Here is a 17,169-nt window from a genome sequence, read left to right on the forward strand (position 1 = left end):
AGTTTTAAAATGAAAGCATAAAAATGTTCATGAGAACTCAAATGTCACAACAAGGATCCAAGGGCAACTTATTGTTCCTATAGAGAATGGCAGCACAACTATACATATTTTTTTTCTAATTCTGTTTTAATAGTCTATATTTATTAGACTTCCTTCTTCTTGTGACTAATATTCCCTCTCCGTGGTTTTTCAATAGAAAAGCTGAGTTTGCACTAGCAGCAAAAAAACATTTCACAGAATAAGTTAACTTTTATTCTCTGTAACAATACCAATGCTCTTCATTCTCTACATCAATGACCTTTGCAATTACATCACAAGCAACTGTGTCCTCTTCGCCGACGATGTAAAACTCTTCAACACCACCGATAACACAACTACTCTCCAAAAAGACCTTGAGGCTGTTTCTGAGTGGTCTAACACATGGCAACTCCAAATCTCAACTAGCAAATGCTCTGTCCTACACATTGGGAAGAAGAATCTGAATTCCAAATACGAAGTGAATAATCAAATTATCACAGATAATCCCCACTCGGTTAAAGACCTTGGCAAACTAATAACAAAAGATTTAAGTGCCAAAGCCCACTGCAACAATATAGCCAAGAAGGCTTCAAGAGTTGTAAACCTAATCCTACGTAGCTTCTGCTCTGGCAATCTCACACTACTTACCAGAGTTTACAAAACTTTTGCCAGACCCATCCTCGAATACAGCTCATCTGTTTGGAACCAATATCGCATCTCAGACATTAACACCCTTGAAAATGTCCAAAGATACTTCACCAGAAGAGCCCTTCACTCCACTCGAAATAGGATACCCTACGAGACTAGACTTTCAATCCTGGGCCTAGAAAGTTTAGAACTAAGACGCCTTAAACATGATCTAAGTATTGCCCACAAGATCATATGCTTCAACATCCTGCCTGTCGGCGATTACTTCAGCTTCAACCACAACAACACAAGAGCACACAACAGATTTAAACTTAATATTAACCGCTCCAAACTTGACTGTAAAAAATATGACTTCAGTAACCGAGTTGTCGAAGCGTGGAACTCATTACCGGACTCCATAGTGTCATCCCCAAACCCCCAACACTTTACCCTTAGATTATCTACAGTTGACCTATCCAGATTCCTAAGATGTCAGTAAGGGGCGAGTACAAGTGCACTAGAGTGCCTTCCGTCCCCTGTCCTATTGCTCTCCTATATCTCCTATACCTTTCTTCTATTCCTATATCTCTTCTTCTATTCTCTCATTGATATATTCTATTCCTATATCTTCTTTTCTATTCTTTCTTAGATATATTTTACTATGAGTATCTCCTCTATAACCTTCATCATGTATTTTACTATGTGTATATAGATATATACCCACTAAAACCCTCATTGTGTATTGGACAAAATAAATACATATTTCTTGAATTTAACTTTAAACTTTTTAAAAAAGACAATGCAATTCTTGATGTGTTAATAATAGAAGTCAATGTATACTTCATCAACGACACACTAAAACAGCATCAAATAATGATGTTGAGGTTCATAGAAGAGCAAGAAACAGAACTTTGTATCTCCCTTGACACCCAAAATGGTAAAAAAAAAGAGAGGGGAGGAGGAGGAGGAGGGGGAAAAGGAAAACAAAAAGGAAAAGAAGAATCCATACTTCAGCAGGCTACTCAGCAAGAATCTACAGGCATTACAGCAGGGATAAGCAAACTGGTTCCTTCTAGATATTTTCAATTACAGCTTTTATTACTTCCGATTATATTAGCTGAAGTTAATGGAACTGAAACCTAAAATGCTTGGTGGGCACTAGATTACTTATCCATGTATTATAGGAATCTACCCTATTCATTTCAAAGCAATTTCAAACTATCTTTTGAAACGAAGGCCTTATGATTCACTGACTACCTTCATGGTTACATCACCTTGTTCACCATGTTAAGATTCCTGTCTGCTGGTCTCCCTTTCAGATTTCTTAAGTCTCAGGTACAACTGTATCTCACCAAAATTTCTTAATATGATTTCTCTCACCTGGGCACTTCTTCTTTCTTCTTTATTACTTCCAAACAGTAAATATCCCCAAGGATTACAGGATTGCTATGTTGATTCATAAGACAGTAAGAACAATCCTTGAATATAGCTCATTTGTCTGGAACCTACACCACATTTCGGACATAAACACTTTAGAAAATGTCCAGAGATACTTTACCAGAAGAGCCCTCCACTCCTCCACTCGCAACAGAATACCCTACGCAACTAGATTTACAATCCTAGGTTTAGAAAGCTTAGAACTACGTCACCTTAAACACGATCTAAGCATAGCCCATTAAATCATCTGCTACAACATCCTTCCTGCCAACGATTACTTCAGCTTCAACCACAACAACACATGAGCACACAACAGATACAAACTTAAATGTAAACTGCTCGAAACTTGACTGCAGAAAATATGACTTTAGTAACCGAGTAGTTGATGCATGGAACTCACTACCAGACTCTGTAGTATCATCACCTAACCCCCAAAATTTTACCCTTAGACTATCTACTGTTGACCTCTCCCGATTCCTAAGAGATCAGTAAGGGGCGTGCATAAGTGTACCAGCGTGCCTTCCGTCCCCTGTCCTAATATTTCTTTTTTACTAGTACTGTATCATGTATATGAATATTATTATATCTTTGCATACCACCAATATGTACTTGACAAAACAAATAAATTAAAGTAAATAAACAAGGGGATTCATCTAACCTAATAGCCTTTTGAGTATAATAGGCAAAATTTATTTTAGCTATCTGAACCAGAATTGGGAGAAATGGCTGGATAGAATAACTGAATTGGAATATGAAGGATTTCAAATGGGGAATTTGCTGCTCAACTATATCTTTGTGTTCTATCACCAGTACAACTATTGCTGTACATCTAGAGAATTCAGTCTCCTTTATATAGGGCTTCCTTGAACATAAATCAACATTTATTTTTTTCAGGAGATTTAGAGCAACTTGATCCCACAATTATTCTGGCTGGCTTACATTAAAAATAAGAACAACAAAAAGAAAAATCCCAACACAAAGTGTGGAAACTTTTGCATCTCATTTGGAAATCAAGGACCCAAAGTATGAAGGAAGAACGGAGAGGCACACTGCAAGATGCTTGAGGTCCAGTGTAAAGTTTCCACAGTCTGTGTTGATTTGGGGAGCCATATCATCTGCTGGTGTTGGTCTACTGTGCTTCATTAAGCCCAGGTCAACACAGCCATCTACTGGGAGATTTTCGAGACTCCGTGCTTCCATCCACATACGAGCTTTATGGGGATGGTGACTTAAATTTTCCAGCTGGACGTGTCACATGCCCACACTGCCAAAAGCACGAAAACCTACTTCAATGACTGTGGGATTACTCTCCTTGATTCGCCAGCAACCTCGCCTGACCTGAACCCCATAGAGAATCTATGGGGCATCACCAAGAGAAAGATGAGAGACATGAGACCGAACAATGCAAAAGAGCTGAAGGCCGCTATTGTACCATCTTGGTCTTCCATAACACCTCAGCAGTGCCATGCTGCAGTGAGGCAGTAATTGCTGCAAAAGGTTGTCCAAATGAAATACAGTGATACCTTGTCTTACAAACTTAATTGGTTTCGGGGCAAGGTTCTTAAGGTGAAAAATTTGTAAGACAAAACAATGTTTCCCATAGGAATCAATGGAAAAGCGATTAATGCATGCAAGCCCAAAATTCACCCCTTTTGCCAGCCGAAGCGCCCAGTTTTGCACTGCTGGGAATTCCCCTGTGGCTCCCCTCCATGGGAAACCCCACCTCTGGACTTCCATGTTTTTGCGATGCTGCAGGGAAATCACAGCAGGGGAATCCCAGCATGGCAAAAACAAGTGCTTCGCTGGCAACGGAAGTCCAGAGGTGGGGTTTCCCAGCGAAGGGAGCATCAGTGAAATCGCAGCATCGCAAAAACACCGAAGTCCTCGAAACCCCACCTCCAGGCCTCTGTGTTTTTGCGATGCTGCAATTTCACTGAGGCTCCCCTCACTGGGAAACACCACCTCCGGACTTCCGTTGCCATCAAAGCACCCGTTTTTGTGCTGCTGGGATTCCCCTGCTGGGATTCCCCTGCAGCATCACAAAAACACAGAAGTCCTGAGGTGGGGGTTTCCCATGGAGAGGAGTCTCATGGGAATCCCAGCAGTGCAAAAACGGGTGCTGCGCTGGCAACGGAAGGCTGGAGGCGGGGCATCCCAGCGACGGCGGTGGGTTTGTAAAGTGAAAATAGTTTGTAAGAAGAGGCAAAAAAATCTTAAACCCCGGGTTTGTATCTTGAAAAGTCTGTATGACGAGACGTTTGTAAGATGAGGTATCAGTGTACTGAGTACATATGTATACTTATACTTTTCAGAGGTCTGTCATTGTTCTATGTACAATGCTTTTTTTTAATTGATCACATGTAATATTCTAATATTCTGAAATGGGGGATTTGGGGTTTTCATGAGCTGTAACCCACAATCATCACAATTATGACAAATCATGGCTTGAACTATCTTGCCCTGCATGTTATGAGTATCTCTCATATATTAAGTTTCACCTTTTAAGTTACGTTACTGAAATAAATGAACGTTTGTACAATATTCTAATTTTTTGAGTTTCACCTGTAGAGTTTCCCATTTCCATTACAACTCAGTAATCACCTTCCCTTACTCCATTCCCATCTCTTTTTAAACATTTCACATATTTCACGAAGGAGGCTCCTTATCTTGGCCCCAACTGGCAAATTTCAGTATCCCTTACAAAAATCCCACCTGTTATATGTTGGAAGTCGAATAGATTTTATAAATACTGCTAGAATGCCCTCTATACAATAAATGGAGGACAGAATCGTAACACCAATTGTAAAAAAATCTTAATTGCTCCTCTGAGCAGGAGATTGTCATTTTTCTCCTTGGCAATCAAACTTCAGCTATTTCCAATAGGGTTGCTAAATTTTTAATAATTATGATGGCTTGCATAAATAACCTGGCAGTTTCCCTACTCAGTTAATTGCTTCAGGCTTTCCCGTATAAGTTTTCTTTTATTTTTTTAATGTTATATTGTTTTAATATATTTGGTATATTGGTATTGATATATCATCCTCTTTTAAATGCATGTCTTAGAACATAAAGAAACAAATGAATGATGTCAGGAATGTTACAATACTCAGAACTATATTTTCTAAAACTGCTGGATGCAGAACACCTATACCCTGCTTGCATGAACAATGAAGAAAATATATCCAATACTTTGGACTCAGAAGAGCATTAACAACTATTATGCACCTACAATTCATATAAATTTATCATAAATCCAATAATGAAGAGATGACTATTATCCTATCTTTGGGATAGGTTGATGGTTCTTTTGTTTTCTTCCTCCCTTCCCAGATATACGTATATTAGTCAATGGTGAATAATTCATATATGAATTCTTTTCTTTCTGACACTATTGTGGAAGTAATTAGGAGTTGAATCGCCTGTAAATCAGTGATGGCGAACTTTTTTCGCTCAGGTGCTGAAAGAGTGTGGACGAGTGCTATCGCGCATGCACAAGTGCCCACACCCATAATTCAATGCCTGGGGAGGGCAAAAACAGCTTCCCCCACCTCCCAGAGGCCCTCTGGAGGCCAGAAATGACCTGTATCCCAACTTATGGTGGGCTCAGTAGGCTCATGTTTCGCCCTCCCCAGGCTCCAAAGGCTTCCCTGGAGCCGGGAGAGGGTAAAAACGCCCTCCCCCATCACCTGGATGATCTCTGGAAGCCAAAAACATCCTTCCAGAGCCTCTGTGCGAGTCAAAAATCAGCTGGCCAGCACACACATGCAGGTTGAAGCTGAGCCAGGGCAATGGTTCGCGTGCCAGCGGATATGGCTCCGTGTGCCACCTGTGGCACCTGTGCCATAGGTTCACCATCACTTCTCTAAATGTTTAAAGTAAAATATAGGTTTTTGCCTAAAAGCTGAAACGTTACCAAAGGATCTGGGTGGACATAGTATAGAACAAGATCTTTAAATACCTTGGAATGAGATTCTACTTTACAGTTCCACGGAAGTCACTACAAAATATATTAGGGAAGAATCTAAATCATTGATGGCGATCAAGCGGTTCTTTTCCCCACCCTCCAAGAGAACGGAGTTTGAGGCCGAAATCCTGATTCATATTTTTATATTGAGTGGAAGTTGTGCTGTTCTTTCAACAAAAATCTCTTAGAGGTCATTCAAATTAAGTTTCTCAGTCCATTCTTTCAGCTTTCGAGATTGAGGCAACATAGAGTAAGGGAGATGTCCTTAATAGAAATATGCAAACTCTGTTGCCAAGAGAATAAGGGGCAAAACATATTTAAAGTCCAATATGGGCAGATCACTTAAACTTTCCAATCCACTGAACCACAAGAAGGAAGAGGAAGTACATTATAACCAAACATGCAAGGTTCTGTTATTATAGCTAATCTCAATAAAAGTAGTGTTATGTTACAGAATTGATTTCATGGTCTGGCCTACCTAGTGGGGCTGACAAGAGATGTCTGCAATTGAATATAGGGCTTGGAAGATACCGGTAGAACTGCCGTACTGGTAAAAAGTATTATTATTTCATTACCACTGCCTCCCAGAATTGTCTAGCAGATGACAATTCCACTATGGGCTACATCATCAGAAGACCAAATAATTTCTATTATATTAACTAAAGATAATTTTTATCTCTTTCTGCTGGCTCTGATCAGGCTAAAGTATTATTTATCAACAGCTGGGGGACATAGAACATCAACCTGAAATTGGTTTCTTACAGTGTTTTAGAATACTCATTACTAGGATTACATTGAAACCTGTAAACTATCTAAGCACATTAATTTATTTTGGTTTAAGGAAAGTTTTCATTTTCAGCCAGGCATTATGCCTTACCATTACCCTTTTTAAATAGAGTACATTTAATAAAAACTATCTGAACATATATACCAGGCTAATTCTATAATTCTATAGAGTTTTTTTTACTGTACAGCATGTATTTCTTTACTACAATTTTTATACTTGTGAAATTTATTGGTATCTGTCTTCCAATGATTTTTAAAGAGAACAGATGAGTTTTATATAATGCTCTTTAATGAAATATTAATCAAGAGATAACAAGAATAATTGAATACAGTCTGGTTGCAGTGAAAATGCAGCAATAGCTACCGCATTGGACTACTATTTAGTTTATATTTATTTTTTAGTTTATGCAGTATTTAATTATTGCACATTTTTCTAAGTGGATTATGACACATTGGTCTTATTTTTCCATTCTATGGTTTCAGATCAGTCTGTCCTTTGGTTGTATATAATTAAAATTATTATATAATTCTATATAATTTGTGGTGACATAATGCTAACTTTTCTTTAATACTTTATTTATGAAAAATTTTTCTTAAATAAGAATCTCTTGAAAAACACTTTGTTTTTTAATTCTTTAGTTATTCTTCAAAAATTATTGCTCTGTGCCGAGTGTAATTAAACTGGAAATGCTCTCCATTTCTTTAAACTAACTTTATTTACATCATTTTTCTCCAAGTAAACATGTCATCATCTCATCCCAAAGCAGCTCATTAAATTTCTGTGGCATGGCATTCCAAAGTGAAGCCTCTGAATAATTACTCCAGAAATCAACCTCCATTATTGAAAAGTTGCAACTCCACAAACATTTACCCAGACCCCCACTATTTTATACCCCTTGTGACGAATCAGCAACTCTAGCGTTACACAGTACAGATTACTTCCTTTTTCTGTACAATTTCTCCTGTCTACTCTGAAGTCTTCAAAAACTAGGATTCAGCAGGGGGTCATTGCCTCTAATATCTCCTTCTTCCTCTTCCAACTCGGAAACAGTCTACATTAACACCTCTGTCTATCTCTCTACACCCTCTGCATCGGCTGGCAAGGCCATGGGCCCAGTGTACCTAGATGGGCCTTTCTCATCTAACATTATCAAAATTGATCTAGGCTCACTCACAATAATTACAGCAATTTTGTTGTCTTAAATCTGTGACTTATTTTCAACTAACTTTTGGTCTCTGGATCAAAAAATAACCACAGTTTTTGTCTATCACATCAACTTTTTAAGCTACAGGATATCCTCAAAAGTCATACAAATTGTGCATATAAAGGAAAGTAAAGTAAAAACCTATCAAATATACTGTTTATAAATAATAATTTTATTCATACAAAGGCTATAATAGTTACTGCAAGTTAAATTGTGTTCATACAAATGGTTGTTTTTTTTAATCGAATGGTAATTATACATATTAAAGTAAAAATTTTCGCTTATAGCTTTTTCTGGAGTGTTTAATCTGTGGACATTTTCGCTTGATGCTCCAACAATAGTCTGCCATCATATATACATCCCATCTACCTTAATACTGTGCCTCCATGACCTTCAAATCTTGGTGGAATCGCTCACCCTTCTCACCATTGACTGCACCAAGATTTTCCAGGAAATTAGTAAGATGTCTATGTAAAAAATGCAATTTGATGCTCATGTTGCCTAATTAATTATATTATATATATATAAGGCGCAGAGAAAAAACTTGATGTAGTAGAAGAAAACTAACTACAGCTTTGAAACCAGCATTTCTAATGAACTATAAAAAAGCTCAAAAATCAAACTCAACAGAAATTGTTTTACAAATTGTTCTCCAATGTTATACATTAATGTTTGATGTTAAAGTTATTGGTTCAAGAAGGAATCATGAACTATTTTGTAATAACTGGAACTCACGTATAATTCAGGCCGTTTATTATAAGAACTCGTGCCAGAGCAGGCAGATACACACATGAAAGGTTTCAGTAAACAGCATAACATTTATACAGCAGACAGGCTGAGGAGCCAACCAATACAGAACAGCATAATCTCCCGCCTGCATTGTTACTTAGTAAACGCGGCCAATCAGCACCTTGGAGAAGGCGCCAATCCCCGCGGCTTTCCCTGCTGCCGGTCGTCAGGCAGATATAACACTCCTTTCTTCTTGGTTGGAGCAAACGTAATCCTTCAGATAGGCGGGTCTTTTTGAAATCCTGCTGGAGCGTCTGAGTCCTTCCTGACACTCCGGCTTGGCCACCAACTCTGTCAATCTTTCCCTTAACTCCCTGTGTGGAGAAGCCACTCCTGAACAGATGTCTGGGGCGGGACTTCCTAGTTCCCTGGCTTGGGGTGGTAATGGAAACACCTCTCTTTCCAGCAACCCTTCCCCGCTCTCAGTGACTTCCTGATCTCTTGCCCGGTCCACCCTGATTTGGTCTAAGTGCCTTTTCCAAACCCTGCCATCCCTTAATATTGTTTCAAAGGAACGAGGCCCCAATGCTCTACTTATAGTTGCCCGCTTCCAGTTCTGCCCCCCTGCATATGCCCGCACATACACCCTGTCACCTACCTCTATTCTCCTTCCCGCTGGTTCTGGCCACTGTGCAGCAGGGGCATATAAGGGATGTAACCTGTCCAGGGTAATCCTCAGCTTCCTGCCCATTAACAATTCGGCCGGAGTCTTACCCGTTGCCACACATGGCGTGGAGTGCTGAGCCATTAGCAACTCCGTGACTCTCTGGTGCCATGACCCATGTGGCATCTGTTTGAGGGCATCCTTGGCAGAGCGCACCATGCGTTCCGCCTGCCCATTTCCGGCGGGATGCCAAGGCGATGCCAGGGCATGTCTGATGCCCACAGCAGCTAAAAACGACTCAAAAGCCACAGAAGTGAATTGAGGGCCATTATCCGAGACAAGTATGTCAGGGAACCCATGAGACGCGAACAACGTTTCCAAAACTGTCACAATAGCCATAGACTGAGTAGACCTCAAGCGGGCCACCTCCAGCCACTTAGAGTGGGCATCCACGACTATTAAAAAATTCTCGCCCATAAAAGGACCGGCCAGATCAATATGTAGCCTTGCCCATGGCCCCGCAGGTGGCTCCCAACTCAACGCTTCCGCTCGGGGAGGAAGAGACCTACTCTCTTGGCACACCTGGCAAGCTGACACCCGCTGTTCTATCTCCTTATCCATGCCAGGCCACCAAACATAGTCCCTAGCTAGCCCTTTCATACGGACAATGCCGGGATGTCCTTTGTGTAACACAGACAGTACATGTGCACGTTGCTTGGGGGGAATTACTACTCTACTCCCCCGGAGCACACAACCCCTTTCCACTGACAGCTCTATCTTGCTACGGAAATATAGGGCAAATTCTTCCCCAGGAGAAGAGGCAGGCCAGCCTCGGAGAATCCACTGCTTAACCCTGGACAAAACTAAATCTTTCCCCGTCTCCCTGGCTACCTCCGGAGCTGCCAATAAAACAGGCTCATCCCCAATGGCCAAAACCGTGCTGGCTGGAGCAGGATCTGACAGGAGCTCCGTAAGGGGACATCTACTCAAGGCATCCGCGTGAGCAATGTGACGGCCCGGCCGGTAAGTCAACGTATAACAATAATTGGCTAAAAATATTATCCAGCGCGACATGCGCGGAGACAGCACAATCGGACTCTGCCTGTTCCCAGCTAGTAACCCTAACAAAGGCTGATGGTCCGTGACGAGCTCAAAGTGCCGGCCATACAGATAGTTGTGGAATTTCCGCACCCCCGCGATCAGAGCCAAAGCCTCCTTATCGATATGCCCATAATTCCGTTCTGCCTTAGCTAGAGTGCGGGAGAAGAATGCCAATGGAGCCTCCTTCCCATCTGGCAACTTATGGCTCAGCACCGCCCCCACGCCGAACTGTGAAGCGTCGCATGTAAGAATTAAAGGCAACGTTGGGGAGTACTGGGCAAGTACACTGTTGGAAGTCAGAATTTCTTTTACCGCCAAAAATGCGGACTCTTCCCGCCGCCCCCAATGCCAAACAGCTTCCTTATCCAGCAGCCTATGGAGCGGCTCAGCAACCGATGCCTTGTGAGGCAAAAATACGGCATAAAAATTTAATAAACCTAAAAATGCTTGCAGCTCTTGTTTTGACTGTGGCCTCGGCGCCTCCTTAATTGCCCTCGTCTTATCCCCTGTGGGGTGGATTCCCTCAGCATCTACTGTGAAACCTAAAAATTCCACACTCGGGACCCCATAAACACACTTTTTTGCCTTTAACTTGAGTCCAGCGTCTCTAAACTTAGACAGTACCTGTCTCGTTCTCATTTCCAATTCCTCCACCGTCCCCCCAGAAACCAATACATCATCGAAATAGGGGACAGTTCCCCCAATTCCGTAGAGCAACCTCTCCATGAGCCCCTGGAAAATTCCAGGGGCAATAGACACCCCAAATTGAAGTCGGTTGCACTTAAACACCCCCCGGTGAGTAATTATCGATTGCGCCTCAGCAGTTTGGGGGTCTACAGGTAACTGCTGGTACGCTTGCGTTAAATCCAGCCTCGCGAATAACCTGCCCTTTCCTAGTGAGTGGAGCAGCTGCTGCACCACTGGCAGGGGGTAGGAATGATGTGCAAGCGCCCGGTTGATAGAACATTTATAATCGCCACACAAGCGAATTCCCCCATCCCCCTTGACCGCAATAACTACTGGGGTTTCCCATTTTGCCTGGTCAATAGGTTCTAAAACCCCTTGGCTAATTAATCTATCCAATTCTTCGTCCACTTTGGGCCTCAGAGGAATGGGTACACGGCGGGGTTTAAGTCGGACAGCTGGGACATTTGGGTCTAAGCTAAAAGAAATCAATGAGCCCTTGTAACAGCCCAGGCTGGAATCGAACACCGAGGGAAATTCCTTGGCCCACCTGTCAAAACCCGTCTCCTCCCTTACAGCATTCACTCCCGTAACTGATAACCCCAAAGCAGTAAACCAGTCCAAACCCAACAAATTGGCAAATGGCCCATTCACAATAATTAAAGGTAATTTGCCTGAAAAAGCCTTAAATTGAACAGTAAAGGTACCCTCCCCCACAAGAGGAATGAGAGTTCCCTGATAGTCCTTGAGGTTGAGCTGACACGGGCGAAGTTGAGACTTCCGTAGCGCGGGAAAACATCGTTTTGCCGTCGACCAGGACACCAGGGACCGGGCGGATCCAGTGTCGACTTGCATCGGGCAAACAGTGTGGCCCAGGCGCACACACACAGAAATCTTGTCCACCGAGGAGGACGTCTTCCGCACGTACGCTGTAGCCGAACGCGGAGAAGTAAAAATAGCATTGCAGTCTTCCCGGCGAGAATACGAGGACCGTCGCTGCCACCGAGAGCCTGAGTTAGAATAGTCTTTTTGCTCCCTTTGAGCCGGCGGAGGAGATCTACGGGACCTGCAAACCTTAGCGATATGCCCTTTTGCACCACAGCGCCAGCAAGAAGCGCCACGGAAAGAGCAATTTACTCTGAGATGCCCCCCTCCGCACCCACGGCAAGGAGACAGTGGGGGCCCGGGGCCGGGTGGCAGGCTGCTCCCGTCCACGACTCGCAGTCAACCGACAAACTTCCTCCTCAGTAGGCGCCGCTGCCCCGTCTGCTTCTGCAGGCACCCCTGGCTTGTCTGGGGAAGGGCTACTTGGCACGGTGACATTGACTGAGGAGTCCATGGCTGCCACAGATTGCGTGGACAATTCAAATGCCCTGGCCTCTGACAAAGCTGTGTGAAATGATAAATCCTGGATGGCCAATAAACGCCGCTTGAGGCGACCATCTCTTATGCCAAATACCAGTCTATCAAGGAGGTAATCATTCAAATCCAAAAACTCACAATAACGAGCCGCCCTGCGTAAAGCAGCTACATAGTCATTTATCGATTCCCCCTCACCTTGATTCCTTTGATAGAACTTATATCGTCGAGCACAACGGGAGGGAGCCGGGGCATAATGATCTTGAAGAGTTTTAAGAAACTCGTCCCAGGGCACATTGTTTATGGAAACCGGGGCAAACAAGGCTCGAGCAGTCTCGAACATTTCCGTGCCGCAAAATCCGAGGAAATAAGCCCTTTTACGGTCACCGGAAATCTCTGAAAATCCATTTGCAATTAGAAAACAGTCAAACCTGGCCACGTATGAGTCCCAGGTCTCCCCTTGTGGATCAAAGGGGGGAAAAGATATGTGGGTAGACATTGTGGTAAGTATAGTTACCCACAATAGTAGGAATCCTCGTCGCCAAATGTAATAACTGGAACTCACGTATAATTCAGGCCGTTTATTATAAGAACTCGTGCCAGAGCAGGCAGATACACACATGAAAGGTTTCAGTAAACAGCATAACATTTATACAGCAGACAGGCTGAGGAGCCAACCAATACAGAACAGCATAATCTCCCGCCTGCATTGTTACTTAGTAAACGCGGCCAATCAGCACCTTGGAGAAGGCGCCAATCCCCGCGGCTTTCCCTGCTGCCGGTCGTCAGGCAGATATAACATATTTACTAAAACATAACCCTGTTTCTGAGCTGAATCTTTTCTTAGGAGTAGATCATAATTTCAGTTCTTCAACATATCTACCTCTGCTTAAATTACTGCAAGCAGGATCAATAATTCTCTCTCCTTGACCCTCTCACTGACTGCTATTCCTTCTCTGGCAAAAAACATTTCACCTTAAAAAAAGAGAGGAAGACAAGATGGAATCTGCAATTTGAATGTTTTCAGTAGGCCTATCTGCTGACAAAAATATACATATTACATTTCTTTTCAACATAACATGGGATTAGATCTAACCTGGTATTTTCTGAAAGAAAATTTTGTTCTCTGCATTATCTGAAAATCACAAGGCACGCTCATTTTCATTATAGTTCTATTTTACCTACAAATTAACAGGTTTCCGAACATGACAATTCTTTGGGCATACATAAAGTGGAATTATAGCAAAATAATATCTTGCATTTCTACATTGATTCCAGAAGAGTCTTTCCAAGAAAAGATTCCAGATGCATAAGGGATTCCTACATGTATGGAATGAACTATCTATCTTCCCCCTTTTCACTACAAATGCTATAGGTTTTCTCAGTATGGTATCAGTAGGCTTATTCATTTATTTTGGAGATGATGTGCCGGTGTCTGGAGTGAAGTGAAGCAGTGGAAGTGATGTGCCGGTGTCTGGAGGCTGTTGGGGTCTGGATGGGTGTCAACAGACTCAAACTCAACCCGGATAAGACGGAGTGGCTGTGGGTTCTGCCTCCCAAGGACAATTCCATCTGTCCGTCCATAACCGTGGGGGGGATTATTGACCCCCTCAGAGAGGGTCCGCAACTTGGGCGTCCTCCTCGATCCACAGCTTACATTGGAGAACCATCTTTCAGCTGTGGCGAGGGGGGCGTTTGCCCAGGCTCGCCTGGTGCACCAGTTGTGGCCCTACCTGGACCGGGACTCACTGCTCACAGTCATTCATGCCCTCATCACCTCAAGGCTCGACTACTGTAACGCTCTCTACATGGGGCTACCTTTGAAAAGTGTTCGGAAACTTCAGATTGTGCAGAATGCAGCTGCGAGAGCTATCATGGGCTTTTCTAAACATGCCCATGTTACTCCAACACTCCGCAGTCTGCATTGATTGCCGATCGGTTTATGGTCACAATTCAAAGTGTTGGTTATGACCTACAAAGCCCTTCATGGCATCGGACCAGAATATTCTAGGACTGCCTTCTGCCGCACGAATCCCAGCGACCAGTTAGATTGGTTCTTTAAATTGGGGTTTTTTAGATTATTTTTAATATTAGATTTGTTTACATTGTCTTTTTTATTGTTGTTAGCCGGCCCGAGTCTTCGGAGAGGGGCGGCATACAAATCAAATCAAATCAATGAATCAATAAATAAATTCCCCAATAACATATCAAATATCCAGTAAATAAAAAAGAAATAAGATTTTCCGTGCACACATACGTACACATACACAGAATACATACCCTGTATATACACTCACCTGATATGTAAATTGCACTTCATTTGTGGACGTACCATATTGTTCATTTATATTAACTTGAATTTGACCTGTTTTTTGTCTTGATCCATGCCCAACTTCACATACAATTCTGTTTATAAAAACACAAAAAAACATGTAAGCATAAAACCAAGAAATGTAAAAAATATATGTTTATGGGATCTCATTAACCCAGGTCCATTATGATAAACAAGCAATTAGTTATATCATTTATTTGAACAAGAGAAAACTTTCAACTTTTGTAAAAGTGCAGAAATCTTTTTTCAATGATATCACTGACAATATGAGCTGATGAAGTAAATATAAAACAATTTGGATTGTAGCCCCAAGATTATAAAGACAGATGGCTGTTATTGTATAATATTTTAATTATATTTTAAACATTATTATTTTAAGCAAAAAAATAATTAAAGTTATTCTAAAAATATATTTACATCTTTGATGGCCCACTCTATGAATGGTGTGCATGTATATGATTGTGACTGTCCTTTTTCAATAACTTTTTAATGGGGTTTTAGTTTTAGATAATGTTTTAATCTTAGATAATGTTCAACTTCTTTATATTAAGAGTTATTGTATATGTTAAATTCTGCATTATATTTGTTATAATTAAAATTACTTTATTTCACATTTATGTAGTCATTCATATGTAGATTTTATTTTTATTTCTTGAATAGTCACTTTTGTCAAAGTTGTCAGAAATTACTTACTTCGTAGAAACAGAGTAGAATTCTTTTCTAAACTGACATTCAGTGTCAGCTACTATTATTTGTTTGACATCTTCAGCCTTTACACCCAGGTTAGATCCTCTTATTGTTAATAAAATCCCACCACTTACAGGTCCATTCTTTGGTTCAATCTAAATGTAAAGGAAACATTATAATTGCCACCTATATTATATAAAACAATATAATAATTAGGCAGCTAACAAACATATATGAAATGCCATGGTAGCAGTTGAATTAGCTTAAAACAGTAGGTTTCTAAACTGACAGGAAAACCAGAAATAGATCCAGGGTACTTGGATATCAAAGACATTATATGTTGTTGTTTTTCTAAAGCCATTATCTTTGACACTGTTCACATATTTTGATTAATCTTTGTAAGCCATATGATACCTTCTATATCAGAAAATCCTAGTAGTTATTTAGATGCCTTCACATTTTATCTTCTAGATGTTGCTTACTTGTTTTTATTTATTTATTAAATTTATATGCTACCCATCTCACTGACAGGTAGTGATGGGTGAACCCAAGGGTGCGGGTTCGGCAAGTTTGGCCAAACTTTATGCAAAATTCGGTCGAAACCGAACCGAACTCGAAGCCGAACGGGGAATCCCTCCCACGAAGAGATTCCGGGGGCAGAGCTTTGACATCACCGGCAGGTTGCTAAGGACGCCAAGGTGATCACTTCCTGGATTCCATGGAATCCAGGAAGTGATCACCTTGGCATCCTTAGCAACCTGACGGTGACATCAAAGCTCCAAACGCCGAACATGACCCCGAACTTTGCCCAGAGTTTGAAAAATTTTCGGGTTCGTGTTTGGCATACCGAACACCGCAAAATTCGGTACGGACCCGAATTGTGTGGGTTCGGTTCACCCATCACTACTGACAGGCAACTTTTATTCACTTCAAACCAAAACAGCAATGTTGAGGAATGATGGAATCTGCAAATCAGTAGCTTCTGAAAACAATAGGATTTGTCCATCTACCATGGCACTGCAGAAGATCTTTTATGAACTGTTCCCCTTCCTAAAACCTATGCCCAAACGTCTCATTTATCACTTTGCATTTTAAGGGTAAGAAAATACAGATGATGTTGGGGAAAATACGGATATTATTTATTATGGGACATGGCCTACTTTACTAACTGCTCCCAGCACTGCACTGCACTGCAAATTGATGGTGTAATAATCAGAACAATATCATGAAACTATGTGAAGTTCATTTACCTGAGTAATGACTGGAGGAGGGCAGGTAGTTGTAGAAGATAAGCAACGTTTTGTGAAAACACAACCATCCCTGGCTCCACACCAGACACACTGGTACTGTGGATCAGCCGCGAGACATAAGCTGCAGTCATCCCGACCATAAGAACAGCTATATAAAGTCACTGCAAAAGTAATTTGCATCTGCTTAGTATTAATTTCTAGTCCACAGTTCAGAGCCACAGAAACAAATGGTAATGGAAGCATGGTTCAGGATAAGAGGCAAAGCAAAACAATGAGGTGAAATAAAATGCTGCTCCAATGGTCTTTTTAAATTTTCTTTTTTTAAG

The 17,169-nt window shown here is 41.5% G+C and overlaps 1 protein-coding gene across 4 annotated transcripts in view; it reads right to left on the minus strand.

The window, feature by feature from the left end:
• Window positions 1-17,169, minus strand: part of PLXNB2 (plexin B2) — a 522,361-nt gene that overhangs the window by 94,315 nt on the left and 410,877 nt on the right. For all 4 annotated transcript variants that reach the window (XM_070755420.1, XM_070755418.1, XM_070755419.1 and 1 more), the window contains 3 exons: window positions 16,844-17,004; window positions 15,600-15,748; window positions 14,872-14,980 (listed from right to left, as the gene is read on the minus strand). In XM_070755420.1, the coding sequence (XP_070611521.1) occupies window positions 14,872-14,980; window positions 15,600-15,748; window positions 16,844-17,004 (419 nt within the window). The remainder of the gene's footprint in view (window positions 1-14,871; window positions 14,981-15,599; window positions 15,749-16,843; window positions 17,005-17,169) is intronic.

This window comes from Erythrolamprus reginae, chromosome 6, assembly GCF_031021105.1.
Source record: "Erythrolamprus reginae isolate rEryReg1 chromosome 6, rEryReg1.hap1, whole genome shotgun sequence".
Classification (NCBI taxonomy): domain Eukaryota; kingdom Metazoa; phylum Chordata; class Lepidosauria; order Squamata; family Dipsadidae; genus Erythrolamprus; species Erythrolamprus reginae.